General features: G+C 35.0%; 1 protein-coding gene across 2 annotated transcripts in view; it reads left to right on the forward strand.

Moving 5' to 3' along the window:
- LOC142334580 (band 3 anion transport protein-like) overlaps positions 1 to 18,573 on the forward strand; it is a 261,810-nt gene that overhangs the window by 81,777 nt on the left and 161,460 nt on the right. For both annotated transcript variants that reach the window (XM_075382716.1, XM_075382717.1), the window contains one exon: positions 15,526 to 15,763. In XM_075382716.1, the coding sequence (XP_075238831.1) occupies positions 15,526 to 15,763 (238 nt within the window). The remainder of the gene's footprint in view (positions 1 to 15,525; positions 15,764 to 18,573) is intronic.

The raw sequence follows: 18,573 nt of genomic DNA on the forward strand, positions 1-18,573 counted from the left end.
GCAAGGCCTGTAGGGCATCATGTCGCTGAGTTGTTCTCAGTTTTTAAATCACCAAGTCTTCTAAAATAATGGTGTGAGGGGCAGTTTTTGGCGGCGTAGCCCCCCCCCCCCCGCATCCACTCCCTCCCTGCCCCGACCCCACAACCTCATTCCACCCCTAACACCGCTCGCTCGACCTCTCTAGAGACTCAACCGATCCGTTCAACCGCCCATGCAACCCCCCATTACCCTCTTTTATTTCACCCCTTTTTCTACTGTTTCCCCCTCGCTCAGTTAAGCGTAGCTAGTCTCCCTACGCCAAAGCTAGCTACTGACGAAGCGAACCACTCGCCAGTCGTTTGAGAGCATTTGCCTGATGTTTGTCGTTTATGTTTTGATAAATCAATTGAAGCTGCCTTAATTTCGTCTGCAATGTTTTGATGGCAACATTTAAGACAAGAGCGTAGACGGGTTAATTGCGGGAATGTTGGTAACTGTGTGGTGTGGGTTTCAGCATTTTTTCTTCAAAACCTCAATATAAATTTCTTGTATTTCCTGCAGCTGGCTGAAACAAGGGAGCTCGAATTGGAGCCCTTTTTGCAGCCTTATTCGGCGCCGCTTGAAGCTGCTATTGAAGATATAGCAACTCATGATTCGGAGGATGAGGTTTGTCCCCTCTCTTCTCTGTCAACCTACACCTTGAATTCAAGTTACATGTTCGGTTGGCATGGCAACTATCTTGGTTTCTTATCTTGTGTTATAAAATGTGATGTTAAATGGTAATTTTTTGTGACTAATGTAATCATGAGTATGTACTCACCTGAGTTGACAGTTGACGTCAAGGCTGTTTTTGTTATAATTACCCTATATAAATTATCCTAAGAAACAAGAGTTGGCATACCAATGGAATAGAACTAGAATAGAAATGTACATGAATGAGTGTGGTCTAAATAAATAGTGTAGTCGTCTGCTAACTGGTCATGGTTTTTGTTGTAACAGCCGTCGTTTGTGTGATCCCTTTTCTGAAATAATTTTGAGACCTAAAAAGTCTGTGGTGAAAAAAGGGGAACAGTTAGTTAATTTGATATTTAACTGCAAGCATCAGCATGATTGTTCTAGCTATAACATTTTCAGCTCAAACACTTAAAGAAGTCAAGAATGTGTCTTTCAAACAGATAACTAAATGTTTCTACTGCAGCAACGTGGTGGATCTGCTTTCAATATCTTCGAATCATCACCGTAAATGCTTGGTAGCGTTCTGTTACTTTTTACGTGTTTAATTGCTCTTGAACGAAGTTCATAACAATTATTGTAAACGTGTGTGTCTTTTTTATGCAAAATTTTCGCTCGACAATTTTGACTTTTCGAGTGACTTTTACGTCCTTGACTTCTTGCGTTTCGCGTGATCTAAAATTCTCTCAATCACAATTTCAACCAGCTGAACTCAATTGGCGGCAATTTAATACTAAAAGTCAAATGAAAATTGCGCCTAAACTGGTGCCATTTTTAACTTTAAATCTTAATAGTGGTATATGTTAACCTCTAATGTGGTTATTTGAAGCCCACTATCGAACTTCTTAGTCCCATTTTGGCTCCCCCCCGACTGAAGCAGGCTGCAATTCATTCGAGCTCCAACTAGTTCGAGAGCAATTCTTCCGACGTTTAGTCGGTAATGTTTATTATCTTGAACTCAGAACGAAATTGTCGATTAAACTATCATTTAATACAAACATTCCATGTTAATTACACCGTTCGTACGTCCAACGGCTCGTACGGGAAACCGGCGAAATGGTCGATTATGGGCAATATTACTAATTAGTTGCTCTCAAATGAAGTTGTCGGCAATTATATTGTTTCTGTTAGTTTTTTCATGAGATTTTTCGTAGACCGATTTTCGTCTTTTTGTTTTCGTTTGATCAATTTTCCAGTAATTTTTGCACGCTTCACTTATTGAATTTTGTGTGTCTCAAAGCTTTACTATTATCAAAAACAGTTTTGTTCTTTGAAATATGCCAATTCAGTTACGAGAAACAGAAGAGAAGAATGATAGATTTTCATCTGCTCAGACTTATTTGATTTGTCTTTTAAAAGTATGGTAAGTACTGAGAGACAAGGTAGATAATTAAAAGCATTTTTTTCGAAACTGCTGGCGCTTTTTCGGCCTTTTCAGTAAAATAACAGCGTGCATTTTTTTGAGTGAAAACGTTTTGAAAATTGTGATCCTTTTTTACAATGCCAGAACAATTTTGGATGCTTGAAAGTGTTCTTTTTTGTTTGCGAGCTCATCTTGCATAAGTGGCTGGTCACGGTTGATCTTCGCTTTTAATTCTGTTTTCTACGTAAAACTGTTAAGCAATTGATTTATTTCGATGGACTCTTTGGCCGTTGACGTATTTTCTGATCCAAGTTTCTCTAATTCACAGTTTTCAGTTGTTGCAGTTTTGAACTAAATTGGCGCCAAAATTAGTCTAATTCATAGCCGTCCTCAATTCTAGGCGGCTATTATAGCGCTCCTAAATTTTTTTTACAATTCAAAGAATTTGAATTGTATTGGGGCGCTGTGTTTTTTTTTTAAGATGTGTTCACACATTTTTCAATGACTTTGATCCTTTCAAAACGGGATAAACCGGTAAAGCCCAGCGGGCATTAAGTTTCATTAGAGGCCCAAAATGAGCGTCAGTAGTCCTTCAAGTGCTTAGAGTGGTGCAGCTGCTGGGATGGCCTTAATTAAAGGTCAAAAGGTCATTTTTAGGAGTTTTTGGGCTCAAAATGTTGCAATTTTTCATGTTTTTTTGTGATTTTTTTGTTTTAGTCTTACGTTGAAGTTTTCGAAAAATGATGAAGGCCTTCTTGCGAGACAAAATAACTTGTTATGATCATTTTATGAGCTATATGTTTTGGTACTACAAATATAAACACGCAAAGTTTTTTGAAAATTTTTGTCAGGGGCCAGGACATGTCCTTTGTGGTTTGACAATAGAGCATTGCATGGTTTGTAGTAATAATGGATTGGTTTTCAACATTTTAATGTATCGAAATTTGGCATTTTTTAATATAAAAATTGCAATTTTTTTAAGGTTTCCTAAAGTTTTTGTCAATATTTGATATTTGTCCATTCTCAAATACCAAAAAACCTATTCCATGGTCTGATAAAAAGTTACTGCATGTTTGTTGGCTTCAATGGATTTGTTATCAACAATTTAACTTTTCGAATTTTAGAAATTTTTTGATAAAATTTGCAATTTCCAAGTTTTTTCCAAACATTTGTCTTATATTCAGTTTTTCTTGCCTCAGTAGCCAGCTAACCTCATCCAGGGATTGATAATATGTTGTTAAATAGCTGCTAGGGGGTAATTGAACGGTTTTCAACATTTTAATAGAACGTTTTTCTTTTTTTAAAAAAAATTTGAGGTTTTTTCTAAACATTATTGCCTATCGATCTTTGAGCCAATGAATTTTTTAATGCTTGGAATTGGGTTAATGCATAGCCTTTAGAGACACAGAAACGATTCTAAAGATATTAAAATCACAATTTTCAGCATTTTTTTTAGAATTTTGCAATTGATTTCATTTTTAATAGCCGCCCTCATCTTCTCAGCCGGCTATCATTGATTATTGCGCTCCTATTTTTTTTTACAATCCAAGAATTGGATTGTATTGGTGCTCTGTCTTTTTTTTTATTTTTGTAAGATGTTTTCATACCTTCTTTCATGACTTTGAGCTTTCAAAACGGGATAAACAGGTAAAGCTCAGCAGGCATCAAGTTTCCTTAGAGGCCCTTAGCCGCGTTTAGTAGTTCTTCAAGTACTTAGAGTGATGAAGCTACTGGGAAGGCCCTAATTCAAAGTTAAAAGGTCATTTTCAGAAGTTTTTGAGCCCAAAATTTTGCAATTTTGTCTTTTTTCAGATTTTTTGTTGGATCAGTCTGAAATTGAGGTTTGTAAAAATTGGTAAAGGTCTTTTGCAAGACGTAATTACCTTTTGTGGCCATTTTAATAGCTATATGTATTGCTACACCAAACATAAACACGGTAAATTATTCTAATTTTAAAAATTTTTTAAGTTGTTTCAGCTCTTGGTGTCACATTAGTAAGTTATTTTATAGTTTCTAGTGGTAATGGAATGGTTTTCAACTTCACGAATTTTACCAATTTTTTTGATAAAACTTGCAGTTTTCTCCAATTGACTGACATTAATTGTCATTATTCAATAATTGTTTTTTTTGTTTAGTTTGATTTTTTTAGTTTCTCAATTTTCGAGATTTCGTCTTTTTGGCTGGGATTGTTCAATTTATCTGCTGGTCAGACACATTAGGCCTGTTTTTCATTCAATTCCTCGGATTGTAATTCAGGACTTGTCCTGCTATGTTTTTTTAAGATCTGTTCACACATTTTCATGATTTTTGAAGTCAAATTGGAGTAGTGATTTTGGTCACGCCGAAACAGGAAATGGAGCGAAAAAGCGAGTGGTTTTGCGGCGTGAATTTTTTTCGCTCTAATTTTAAAGTAGAGTGAGAAAACTGTGTTTGAACAAAAATTCGGTTTCTCGGTAGTGGTTTTTTCACATGAGGCAATTTCACTCTGATTTTTAGTTTTTTCGATTTTTTGGATCGGATTTTTTTTCTAAATGGTTTTCCCAATCCATTAACAGCTCATTCTAGGCCTAGCTTTTTGTTTGATTTAAATTTTCTTTTCTCGCTAGTGGTTTTTTTTTGTTCACATGCGGCATTTTGACGTTGATTTTCTGTTTGATTCTTATTTTTTTGTTCTGATTTTTTAAAAAATGGTTGCTCAATTCACTCACAGTTCATTCTTGGTCTAGTTTTTCTGTTTAGTCAATGAAAATTCTGTGAATTGTACGTCAGGACTTGTCCTGCTATGTTTTTATTTTTGTAAGATGTTTTCACACCTGTTTTCATGACTTTGAGCTTTCAAAACGGGATCAACAGGTAAAGCTCAGCGGGTGTGAAGTTTCATTAGAGGCCCGCGTTTATTAGTCCCTCAAGTACTCAGAGTGGTGAAGCTACTGGGAAGGCCGTAATTCAAGGTTAAAAGGTCATTTTTGGGAGTGTTTGAGCCTAAAATAATGAAATTTTTAGCAACTTTTCGTCCTTTTTTGGATTTTTTGTTAGACCAGTTTGAAATTGAGGTTTATTAAAATTGATATAGGTCCTTTGCAAGACGTAATTGCTTTTTACGGCCACTTTAAGTGCTATAACTATTGATACTCCAAACATAAACATGGTAATTTATACTAATTTTAAATTTTTTGAAAATTTTCGTGATTTTTTGAGTTGTTCCAGACTTTAGTGTCAAAAAAGCTCCTCTGGGGTTTAATAATGGGTTATTGCATAGCTTCTAGTGGTAATGAAGTGGTTTTAAACATTTAAACTTCATGAATTTTACCAATTTTTTAAAATCAAACTTGCTTTTTTTTTCAAATTTTCTTGACATTTTTTGTCATTATTCAAGTTTTCCAGCCCTAGGGGGCAAGAAGCCTCATCTAGAGTTTGCTAACAGTTTAATGAAAATATTTTTTGGCCATGGAATGGTATTCAACATTTTAATATCTTCTACAAATTTTTTGATGAAGTTGCAATTTTCTTTAAATTTTTGAAGTTTTTATTCAGTGGCCTGGGAACCTCCTATAGGGTTTGCTAGTATGTTACCACATATTTTCTAGGGGCAATAAAATGGTTTCCAATTTTTTAATTTTGCAATTGTAGGGAATTTTTTAAATAAAGCTTGCAAATTAAAATTTTTGGTTGTTTTCAAATTTTTCGATTTATTTTTATTTTCTGAATTTAACTATCTTTATGGCCGACGAAACTTTTTAAATGTTGTAGACGGTATAAAAAACGGAAAAAGGAACTCCAGTGTCAAAAAATGTTTTGACCTTTTTTATAGCCCTAATTTTGGACACTTTCTCTTCTCAGTTTCTTGATGCGTTTGTCATATTTGTCCAGTTTACCTACTTTTAGTGGCAGATTCATCTCTTTCAAGGTATTTGCGTGAGTTAATGAGTATTTTGAAATGAGTCATATATGGCCTTCAAGTTAAAAGCTTCAGGGGTTTTAGCAATGATCGTTTTTTTGGTTAGTTTGTTTGATTCTTTTAGTTTCTCAACTTTTGAGATTTTGTCTTGTTGGCTGGGATTGTTCAATAGATCTGCTGGTCAGGTTCATTAGGTCTGCCTTTCATTCAATTACTTGGATTGTATTTCAGGACTTTTCTTGCTATGTTTTTTACTTCGTCGAACTTTTTTTCGTTCGCTTTACCATTTTGCCGCTTTTTCGACATTTTGCGTGAAATCTTTTTGACTTCTGTAGGCTAGTTTCTCTCCTCTCATTCTGCTAAAAGTAAATTTGAACGTCAGTTGCTCAGCAAAGCAATTCAAAATGCACAGAGTCAGTATAAAAAATTGAAGTCAGAAATAGAAACGGGATAAACCCATAAAGCCCAATTTTAGATGCCCGCTATTTGGACGTCGTTCCTATAAGTCTTAGTTAACATCTCTTATGCTTATTGGTGTTGATAGTAGCCACTGTAGCCTCACTCTAAGAAACAGAAGCATGTTCAACTGCGAAGTGCCATCAAAATAAATTGGACTTAAAAAATTTTTTTGTACAAAAATCTTTTTTTTTTTTCAATATCTATTCGTTCAATCCCAATCATGCTTATTGGAATCGACGGCGGCTGTTTTCCGGCAATCTACCGGGTATGTTTTATGTTTTTCGTTCATTTTTGAGTTAATCGATCTTCAAGGGCCAATGAATTTTTTCAGGTCATGCATATATAATACTGGACCGATTTCAAAAACAAAAAATGGTCTTGAACATATTTTTGAAACATGTATTTTTAAAGGGATGAAATTTTGCCTAAAGGAAAAAAGCTTCAAGAGTTTTAGTAATGAGTATTTTTTTGTTTAGTTTGTTTGATTGTTTCAGTTTCTCAATTTTTTGAGATGATGTTGTTTGTGTTTTGGTTGGCTTTGAGAACGTTTAAGTTTTTTATTCAATTCTTTGAATTGTATTTCAGGGCTTGTCCTGCTATGTTTTTTACTTCGTCTAACAGTTTTTTGTTTCGTCTTACCGTGACTTCTTGGAATTGACTTTTTCAATGACTTACCTCACTCAAGAAAATGACTTCTGAGCTCACTTATAAAACTTTAAATTTTATGAACATTTACTTATTACAGGTCAATGGTGTGCATCTAAGTAGTGCCAAACATATGCCCTAATTCTTGAATATTAGAGTCTTGAGTTTTTGATTTCGAATATTAATTTTGGGATCTTTTCCGTTTGTGCCCCCAGTACGTTATGTGCCCCCCAGTTACAGAGTACGTGCCATTACGTAGTAATTCATTATGTAAAAAATATTGCACGTGCATCTGGGGGGGGTGCAAATAATATGCGCCCACTAAGCTAAGGGGGCACAAACGGAAAGGATCCTAATTTTGAAAAGCCCTATTAGGTCTTTCGCCTTATAGAGCTTATGCGTCTCATAAAAATGACAGTCCGAAGCTAACCCAAAAAGTCTAGTGGTCTATTAAAGGATTGGTGGTCGATCTGTCTATTTTATCTCTATAGTTGTTTCAATTCATGTAACGCCCCAAGCGTCTATCGCGGCTATTTTCCGGCAATCTGCCGGCTATGTTTAAAATAATTTAGCGGTAGAACTCATTGTTGTTTTCTTTCTGAGGCTTTACCGGCAATGAGACGATGCCCATCGGTGGCGTTATAAGCCCATCACCGCCATCCACCTGGCAATTTGAACGATTTTCTACTCTTCCAGTCAAGCCCCCCCCCCAGTTAGTCGGTTGTTTCATTAAAGTTACTCATCTTGTGAACAATCTTGAGCAATGTGCTACCGGTGTCATCTCTTCGGTGACTTAGTTGCACCAATTAGTTAAAATATAGGTAGGGCGTTGTTTTTAAGTAAAACCAAAAATGAATAAAAGAGTTTACTGGAGCTCGTTAACATGCAACCAAGTGACCAATCAAGCCCTTTTGACATTCTTTTCTGGCTATCTATTGAATATCCGATTTTCTGCTTCCATATTTTTTGTATTAATTGATGTGCAATTCAAATCAATATATTTTGGAACGAGTTTTGAATTGGATAGAAGTCGTTTAAATAAAGCGACTTTGAAAATTTTGTTGCTTTTCCTTGAATAAATTCGTTCTGATTTTCAACTTTCAAAAACAGGTGGTTTTAAAATGGCCGATTTTAGTTAGTTCCCATTGCTTTAGTTGAGTTGTAATATTGCTAAATTTACCTTATACGAGAAAAGGGTTGAAGCTGAATGTGTTGGTTTGAAGTTTTGCTTCCCGAGTGTGGAGTCGCTATTTGATGAGAATGAACAACTGTCCTGCTCCTCGTGGAGCTCTCACAGAAATAGTCCGGACGATAATGGCAATGGTGATCTTCGTGATACAGAAGAATATCCAATTGAAACAGCCAACTTATATGATACTGAACAGTTCAACAATATGCGCTCTCAATACGGAGAGAACACTTATGATCCAGACGTGAATGAGGTTTTTATTCACATCGATAGTATAAATATCATTACTACTTTAAATAACTTCAGCTGAAATGTTAATAGTCCACCAACGACATTCAATACTCATCTCATACTAATTTTCAGAAGTGTCAATCGCTTGTGAATAGACCTGTAATGTATAAAGGTATTCCTTTGTGCTCGTTTGGACTCTGGTGGAATGTTAGAATTTCTTTAACTGCTGCCTAATGAGTGAATGCATGGTCAATTTATCCATTTGCAGGCTTGTATTCGGTTTGCGCTCAATAAATCTAGGCTGTTGAATAATATTGTTTGAATAATTACAACTGTGTGGATTATTGCTCTAAACCAAAGGCTATTCGGGAGGTCTATTTTAAATTCTGGCCTTCTTAAGTTACAACCGAACAAGCTCTTCGTTTTTGCTCTAAGTCTAAATTTGTCGAGGGATGGAATTTAGTTGGTCAATATAGTTGCGAGCTAACATTTTGCCTTCTCTCAGTTTCTTTACAATTCACAGAATTCGAATTGGATTGGTGCGCTGTTTTTACTGCGAGAAAAGGTGATATAGTTCTATGTTTACGACTCCAAAAAGAGTATTGAATTAGTGTCTTTCTTGCTACGACTCCAAGAGGAGTATTAGTAGTCTTTTTTAATCAATAATTGGCTCGAGTGAAATTTTTGCGTGAAAGGTGTGAAAAATTGTTTTTCTGCTGATTAGTTGTGAATAGCTTAGCGAAGAGAGAAAGTTTTTCCGTTTATACCGCCCGTTTTAAGAGCGAGAATTGAGGTCTAGTCAAATTATCTCTAAGAGTGAAATTTCTTTGTTTGGCTTTTTCAAGCAGTTTTTTCGTTTTCAAGCAGTTTTTTTTAGTTTTTTACGATCGCTTTTTGCTTTAAAGGTTTGAATAGGTTATAGTAAAAAAAAATATGAGCTCGTTTTGCGGCTGATTTGTTTAGGAAGTTAAAAATATGTCCTAATGGTTAATTCTTTTGATCGCTGATTTCAAAGTGCTGCTAACTGTTTATATGACCTGGACACTAATTTTCCAAAGATTTTGTTGAATTTTGAGTTTTGTCCGTATTTGTGGATTTTTTGTCCTATCTCTTAGTCTTGCTAATGACTGGTATCAGTGGCTCTATGATAAGGCATAATGTTACGCTATTTAACGAGTTCAGTCCGTATCTATGTTTTTAACGGCTTTAAACTTTTGAACCTGTTTTTAAAAAATATTAGCTTTTTGTTGAAGTTTTTTGATGTGCTTTTACTTAGTTTTTTTAGGGAAGGCCTCCTTGGCTATCTGATGAAAAGTAGTTGAAACTAAATAACGTGTTTGGAGCATATCGAATTTTTTTGGTGATTTTGACACTACTTGTTTTCAAAAGATAATGCTGTTTTTTTTTAAAAAGTTCTGCACTTTTACTGATCACGTTGTCTTATTAGTAATGTCAATAATGGTAGGTCTCATTGTCACTCTGATGAGGTGTTATTGAAGCTATTAACATCTTTGACACCACTTCTCTTCAATAATATCCGTGAGTTTTTGCCTTTTTTTAGTTCTTTCTATTGTATTATCACAGTTGTATCTCAGTAGTAAGTGTCCTTCATGAATTGTTTCGTTAATGAGTTTTTATGAAATCTTTTTAATGTTTTGAATTTCTTAATGATTTGTACTACTTTGTATAGAAATTATCAATTCGTGCTCGTAGATTCGCCGGCTTTATACTTGATTGGCTCGTTATCTGGTCTCAAAAGTGACGCTGTTGGACTGTGAGATTAATTTATTAAGAAGCTTTTTCATGGTTCACGTTAGTAATTTTTTTAATAGCCGCCCTCATCTTCTCAGCCGGCTATTATAGCGCTCCTATTTTTTTTTTACTTCGTCGAATAAAAAAATGTTTCGCTTTACCTCATTTTGCCGCCTTTTCAACATTTTGCGTGAAATCTTTTTGACTTCTCTAGGCTAGTTTCTCTCTTCTCTCATTCTGCTAAAAGTGATTTTGAACATCAGTTGCTCAGCAAAGCAATTCAAAATGAACAGTCAGTATAAAAAATTGAAGTCAGAAATAGAAACGGGATAAACCCATAAAGCCCAATTTTAGATGCCCGCTATTTGAACGTCGGTCCTATAGGTATTAGTTACCTCTCTCTAATGCTTATTGTTATTGATAGTAGCCCCTGTAGCCTCTCTCTAAGAAACAGAAGTATGTTCAACTGCGAAATGCCATCAAAATAAATCGCACTTAAAAAAATGTTTTTGTACGAAAATCTTTTTTTTTCGATATCTTCTGTTATTTCAATCCCAGTCATGCTTATTGGAATCAACGGCGGCTATTTTCCGGCAATCTGCCGGGTATGTTTGGTTTTTAGATGTTTTTTTCATTTAAGAACAATTGTTTTTAAAAATTTCGTCTATTGAGTAATTACAATTTTTAGTTACAAATTTTGACCTAACAGTTGAGTTTTGACCGTGATTGTTAAGCTATTTGGTTTCCCGTCTCTGAGTCTCATTGGCTTTCAATGGAGACTAAATTTTCATGTTTGCAGCTCGTAGCTAATGGTTGCTTTGACAATGAGATCATTCGTTGATTTTAAGTTTGGCAAATATTTTTGTTTCTGAGTTTGTTCGTTTTGCAGGGCGATCCCGTTGTTATATTTATTTTTTTTTAATGTTTTCTAAGAAGTTACAATTTTGTTGTATAGCTTGATTTTTTAGTTAAGTGTGTAAATAACTATAAATACCCTTTTTTCAAGACGTCTAGTGAAATCGAATTTCGGAAAGTTTCTTTCTTATCTGTTGTCCGTTATACTTTGGTTTCATTTTCCTGTTAAAGCAACATAAAATAAGCGTTCATTTTACTTGCTGTTGTTGGTTTTAATGACTGTGATTACAATATTTTTAAAAAGTGAGGAGGTGAGATTTTTCTTTTAGCATATTCATTTTTCTTTTAGCATATGCGCTGTTGACTATGAAGGGTTCTTGTTTTGATTTTATTTTGGTACGGTCTATCGATTTTCAAAGTGTATCTAATATGGTTTATGTTCAGGTCTTGATTTTTTTGATTGGAATTCAGGACCTATTCTGCTGTGTTTAATTGCTCTTGAACGAATTTCATAGCAATTATTGTAAACGTGTGTGTCTTTTTACGACTCGTAGAGGAGTATTGATATTCTACAGGTTTTTTTTAGCAGAAAGCAAGTTTGTTCATGACTTGAATTTTGACTTCTTTCTATTCGAGCTTTTACCTCCGTTTTTGATTGTTGACTTCTGTTTTCGAACATTGGACTTTAACAATAGCTTAGTTTGTAATGCATAGCAATTGGTAACAGTCTGTAATTCAAGGTGAAGAGGTCAATTTGAGAAAATTGGATCCCATTTAACTACCTAACCCCCCCCCCAAAAAAAACTACCCCCCTCCCCACGTACCTACCCCCCTCAACGTACCTACCCCCCCCCCCCCCCGCAACGTACCTAGCCCCCACCACCACCTACCAACCCCCCCCCCCCCCCCCCACCAGCACCTACCCACACCCCTGAACTGAAAAAATTTTAACGCTTTTTATGTTGGTCTACTATTTTTGTTATTTCTAGTGTTTTTTCGATATTCTGGTTTTGTCCCAGTTAGGGTAGAGATGATTTTGCACGATGATTCGAGTCGTTTCCGGTATTCTACTGGCTATGTTTTTTATGCAAAATTTTTGCTTGAAAATTTTTGACTTTTCGAGTGACTTTTACGTCCTTGACTTTTTGCGTTTCACGTGAACTAAATTTCTCTCTCAATCACAATTTCAAGCAGCTGAACTCAATTGGCGAGAATTTTATACTAAAAGTCAGATGAAAAGTGCGGAGAAACTGGTGCCATTTTTTACTTTAAATCTTAATAGTGATATATGTTAACCTCTGTGGTTATTTGAAGCCCACTATTGAACTTCTTAGTCCCATTTAGGTTCCCTCTCCCTCCTTACCCCCTCGCCCGACTGAAGCAGGCTGCAATTGATAAGAGCTCCCACTAGTCGTTCGAGAGTAATTCTTCCGACGTTTAGTCGTTTATGTTTTTATTTCATAGTCAAGATGTTTGATACGATCACATGGCGGTACGATCATTTCAAAGCTGCTTTTTCCTGATTCATGCATGCAATTGTGACTGAATTGCGTGGGTGAGGCAATTTTCCGCTCTTCGTGGAGCTTCGCGTGATTGTCTTCTCTCACATTTTACACCTCACTCTCAAAATGACTTCTCTGTACCTTAATTCAAGGCGATAAAGGAGGTAATTCAGGGAGCGAACCAAGTGTGTCACTCTAAGTGAAGGGTATTTGAGAGCAGCTACTTGCAGCAGCGTTTTTGTATATTTGCCTATTTTTATTTTTTTGACACTTCAGATCTACGAAGCTGTGGCAGATATTAGCTGCCAGATAGGTTCTGAAAGTGTTTTGATTTTTTAGTTCATTTTTAAGGTATTTTGCACTTTTACGCCGTGAGAAAAGCAGTTTTTCTGCTTCTCTTTAATTTTTTTATAGATCACAAACTGGAATCAGCGTAGTTATATTGCGGTACTCTTGGTTTATGTCTTAATACGTTGTCTGGAGCTCAATTATTTGTTTTTCATTCGTCATATTAGCAATATTTTATCTTTTCATGACTTACCGCACTATCTATATGACTTTTAGCGCTATATTTAGTGTAACTCATCTTCTGAGCTGGCTAGTTTGCTTTCCTATGTTTTTACAATCCGAGAATAGGATTGTATTGGTGCTCTCTCTTTTTTGTAAGATTTTTCACACAGCTTTCCATGACTTTGATATTTCAAAACGGGATGTACTGGTAAACCTCAGTGGACAAGAAATTTCATTGGAGGTTCTCAGCTGGTTTGTTAGTCTTTGAAGTGCTGAAGTTGCTGGGAAGGCCTGAATGCAAGATGAAAAGGTAATTTGTAGGAGTTTTAGTTGACAAAATGGTTCACTAGTTCATGCTTTTGTAACTGTTGATGAAGGTACTGAAACCTTGTGCGTGGTTTAATGGGTTAAGTGAAATGGATCAAAATTTGGCCTTCAGGATAAAAATTCAAGATTTTTACCAATGATTATGTTTTTGTTTTTCTCCCAGCTTGTGAGACTGTTTGTCTGTTTGACTCTACTGACATGATTTGAAATGTGCTCCCATTAGTTGTTCGAAAGCAATTCCTCCGATGGTAGTGCGTTATGTTGTAATAGCCCAAATTTTGAAGGTATCTTTTTGCCGCAATGCCGAGTAAGAAAAAAAACAGAACTGAATGATTTTTCTTCCTTTTTTCAGTCATCTTTCTCCCCTCTGTACCTAGTTTTGCCGCTTGTCCAACATTTGAGGAAGTTATTTAACTTCTCTATGCTGATTTAATTGTCCGCCTATTCTGCTCAAAGCTCGTTTAAACAACTGTTCTTTAGCAAATTATCTTCAACGAACGGAAGTCAATGCCAAACAACTTAATCGAAAAAAAGAAACGCGATGAATCAGAAATCTCCGTTTTTGATGCCCTTTACTTGAATTTTGTTCTGTTGACTTAGTTCCCACTTTTAGTGCTTTTTTATTCATACTAATTCTCTTTTTTCCATTAAGATACAGGTTTGAACCTAACTACCAACTCCCATAAAAATCTCATTTACTTTTGATATGTTTTATAGCAAACAATAATTTTTCTTCATTTTCTTTATTTGCTTGTTTTAGTCCCAATCGGAAATCAATTGCGGCTATGTTTGGACAAAAAATGTTTGGACAATTGTGACATTTTTCATTTTCTTTGTTTGCTTGTTTTAGTCGCAATCGGGAATCAATTGCGGCTATGTTTGGACAAATTTTCTATACTTGGACTTTTTATCACAACTCAAAATTTGACACCAAGTAAGACTGCAAGGATTTTTTTCTGACGCGGAAAAGAAAAGACTCCAAAAATAGCGTCATTTAGTAGTGGTAAGTACAAAAGAGGCAAACTTCTCAGCAGGTATCAATTAACATCTACAGTTATTCTTCGGATTTGAGTCTAGAGCGGTCCCCAGAGGCGATATAACTCCAAAACGAAGTTTGGAGCACCACCTCGCTCGCAACCTGTGAGGCTACTGTGCCTAAGCGTAGCTATTCTAGCATAAAGCCAACCTCTTGCCAGTTGTTCAAAAGCAATTCGTCCGGCGCTAGTCGCTTATTTTTGATTCCAATTGCAGGTCATCTGAGTTGAAGATCCAAAGTATAACATCCTGTCAAAGTAGTCAATTGAAAATAAACAAATTTTAAAAATTAGTTTTTGAGAATTAATTTTCTTTATCGGTTGACTGTCGCAATCCCAGTGGAGGTCAAGAAAGTCGTCACATCTATTTTCCAATAATAGGACAACTTGAAGTCAACTATCCGTTCAAACTCAGAGACCATTGAACTGTTGGATTTTAAAATCTTTCGAGGACAGTCTCACGATAAATTGTATAAATTAAAATGGAGTTGTCTTTTAAGGGCTTGGTGTTTTACAAATCGTAAGGTTAATAACATTCTTTTATGAGTTTTTTTCTAAGTAATTGAGTTATTCTACTTGGGTTTTTTTTAATAGTTTCTAGCTTATTCTCTTGTAGCTGCATCTAAGCTGCCGTGAGATTCAGTTTTTATAGAGGAGGAGGAATGCTTTCACTTTGCGTGATCAATTCTAAGTTCTACCTGAATTGAACATTTTTTTTTTCAATAATTGAAGTGTATATTGTTTTATTCACTTATTTCATCTTGCAGAAGTACTGTTAAAAGATGTGCACTGTTGAAGGATCTATACTTTTTCTTTTTTGCCTGTTCATTGGCTCAGGTGTTTATTATCGGCTAAAATAGCAGTGGCTTTGGAGCAGTTTCTCCGTCATTTGCACTGAACTCTCTCTGGCTATCAAATTCTGAAGGAAGGCATGTTCGTTATTGGTCATTACTTTTGAGCTCTGAATGCATGATAACATCTGTCTAATCTCACTTCATTTCATGACAGAACATTTAGTCAGTCTCTGTTATGATGAGTATTTACTTCAGGCTACTGATGGACAGGCTGTGGTCCCAAATGTTAGTTTTCTACTAGCAAATCCAGCGAGAAAACAGAGCGTATTCTCGAATCTGATGGCTCTGGGTGGAAGCTATCATAATGGGGGTTCTGTGCCCCAGTTGACTGACATTGAGAAGAGGTTGCCGGAGGGGGCTGAGGTGGCCAATGTCTGGGTTGGAAGTGTGTCTTTTCTTCAAAGTCCCATCATGGTCTTTGTCCGATTAGCTCGTAAGTGAACTGAAAATTATTTTCCTTAATTGCTTTCCAATGAAGTTTATTATAGCTGCGAAGCTGTAAGCAGAGTGGAGCTATATTGCGGTGCTCTTGGTTTTTTACGACTCGGAGAGGAGTATTGCTTTTCTTAAGGTTTTTTTTTACCGGAAGTACTATTTGTTCAGGCGGCGTTTTGACCTAATAGTGATATTGAGTAAAACTGCCGTATGAACTAACTTTTTCTGAGCCAGGGAAGTTTTTTGTTCATGCGCTGCGTTCAGTGAATGGCCTTTTGACTTTGAAAAGAGTTTTTGAGAGATTGGCGCATATAGATGACAGTGTTTAGCCGTGTTTTCGTCATTTGTCCGAAATGCTTTTTTTGTAACTTCGTTTTTGTGGAAGAAAAAATTTTGATCGATGCGGCATGAATATGCAACCATCTAAAATTGCTACCACAATCTTTCTGATAGCAGAATAATGCGTTTTAAGTGCAAAATTGGCCCATATTTTTCATTTTTTGTCAATTTTGGCTTTTTTGAATTTATTTCTTCATTTTTGGCTCTTGAGCGGACTTGTTTAACCAAATTAGAAAATATGTCAGGGTATTTTTCATGATTCCTGAATTTGATGCCTCTTTTTGACGTAAGGTTTTTGTTTTTAAAATTGTAAACACTAATCCGATTTTGGCTGTTTTTATTAAAGTTTTCTAAGTTTTTTGTTTGTACTTTGATTTTTTTAACCGTAAAAAGTATTTACGAGCACCATCAGTGTTTTTTGTTTCGTTTTGCTAATAATTGAAGTCATTTTGGCCGATAATTTTGAAATTTAGTTAAATTTTTTTACCATATTTTCAGCATTTTTTTTTCAAATTGTTTTAATGTTTCTCGTTCAGACGCTGTTTTGACCTAGAAGCGAAAGTGAGAAAAATTGCCGTTTGAACTGAGTTTTTCTGAGCGAGAGAAGTTTTTCATCATGCACTGCGTTTAGTGAATGACTTTTTGACTTTGAAAAGTAGTTTTTGACTGAATGGCACATATAGATAACCGTTCTTAGCCGTTTTTTCGTCTAAGTGGCCCAGTTTTTTTGCTTGTAATTTGATTTTTTGTAGAAATGATTCGATACTATAATGAAATGTAAGCCTCGGAAATTGATACCACAGTGTTTTTCAGAGCCTAGAAATGCGTTTCAAGTTTGAATTTGGCACATATTTCTTGAGTTTTTAGTTAATTTTTGCCTTTTTTCCATTAATTCTTCATTTTTGAATCTTTCAGACGTCTTTTTGTCAAAAATCAGTTCATATGGCAACTTCACTTTGGTAATTCATATACTCAACGCCTCTTTCTACCTCGATGTAATTTTGTTTTTATAAAATTGTACATATGCTAATCCAATTTTGGTATTTTTTTTTCAATTTTTCTGTTTTTTGTTCGAATTTTGGTCTTAATTACTAGAAATTAGATTGCAACATGAGGGACTTTTATGTCGTTTCAATAAAAATCAACCACTTTAGGCGTTAAGTTTTGGAAAAACAGTTAATTTTTTTTCATTCAAAGTTTTTTTGACCATTTTTTTGCAAATTGTTTCAATGTTTCTCATTTTTGGAATCTGCTTTTTTGTTCTGTTGAGGAAGATGGATCTTTGTCTCGGATGGCTCGTCGTCTTTTCTATGTGTCGAATACTGTACAATGAAATGTATTCGTTTTTCTTGGTTTTTAAATTTGATTTTTAACTTTCGAAAATCGAGAATTAGTTTTTTTGTTATGGTGTTCTTTACAATGTGTCCATATTCTTCTCATTCTAGTTTGTATCATTCTAACTTTGTTCTGTTACCTACATTTATATTCGTTATATTGATGTTTTCAGTTGTTAAAAATTGAATGATTTCGGCTTTTTCTTAGATTTTCGTCTTTTTTTTGGTTCGCAATTTGAAAACATTTGCCAAAATTTGCCAAAATTTCCACTTTTTAGTTTTATCAATTTTTTCCCGGCCTTGGTATTGTCAGTAAACGATTTTTCGCTTTTGAGTTTTTTTCTGTTGCTTAAGTCTTTTCTATGATTAATTTAATTTTTGAATTAATATGAAGTCATATCTAGAAAATTTACAACAAGGAAGAATTATGTGTTGTATGTCTTGAATGCAGTGATTAGAAATCTAATTGTGGTTTTCTGAAATTTGAATTTGAGCATTCTTTCTTTAAAAATCTAATTTATTTTCTAAGATTTATCTGTGGTTTGCTTTCGCAATCTTTTTGAGATTAGAATCATGATTTATTTGAAGGTAATTGATAGGCCTGTGAGTTTTTCAATCTATTAGTATTTTGTGCGTCCTAATTATTTCTTAATTTTTAACGTTACCAAACGTTCTCAATAGTATAAAATTTTTGCTGCATTTTATTTCTCTTGGTGACAGTGGTTTAAATTTCACCTCTTTTTAGATCAGAATTGGGGATGTGATGAGTTTATTGTCGAATACAAAAGTTAACGGCTTCAGCTGCGGTTTTGGTGTGAAGTTTTGACGCTTCAAGTCGCTTCCGGAATTCTCCCGGCTATGTTTTTTTTGTTTCGTCGTCTGACGCTCTTTTTCGTTTTAAATTTGTTCAGACAGCAAAGCTGAAAAGCCAAATTCTCTGAATGACTTCTTCCTCTCGCTAACGACGTCATTTCTCACTCTCTTTAGCAAAAGTATTTTGCGTGATTAGATTTTGATCACAAGTGACTTAGCTCACTCAATAAAATGACTTTTGCACTTTAAAATTTAAGTTTATTTGTAATTTATTTAAGGTCGAAGGAACTCATGTGTTTAATAAAGGGCGCTAATGAAAAGG

Source organism: Convolutriloba macropyga, chromosome 2 (assembly GCF_964194025.1).
Source record: "Convolutriloba macropyga chromosome 2, txConMacr16.3, whole genome shotgun sequence".
In the NCBI taxonomy this organism is placed as follows: Eukaryota; Metazoa; Xenacoelomorpha; order Acoela; family Convolutidae; genus Convolutriloba; species Convolutriloba macropyga.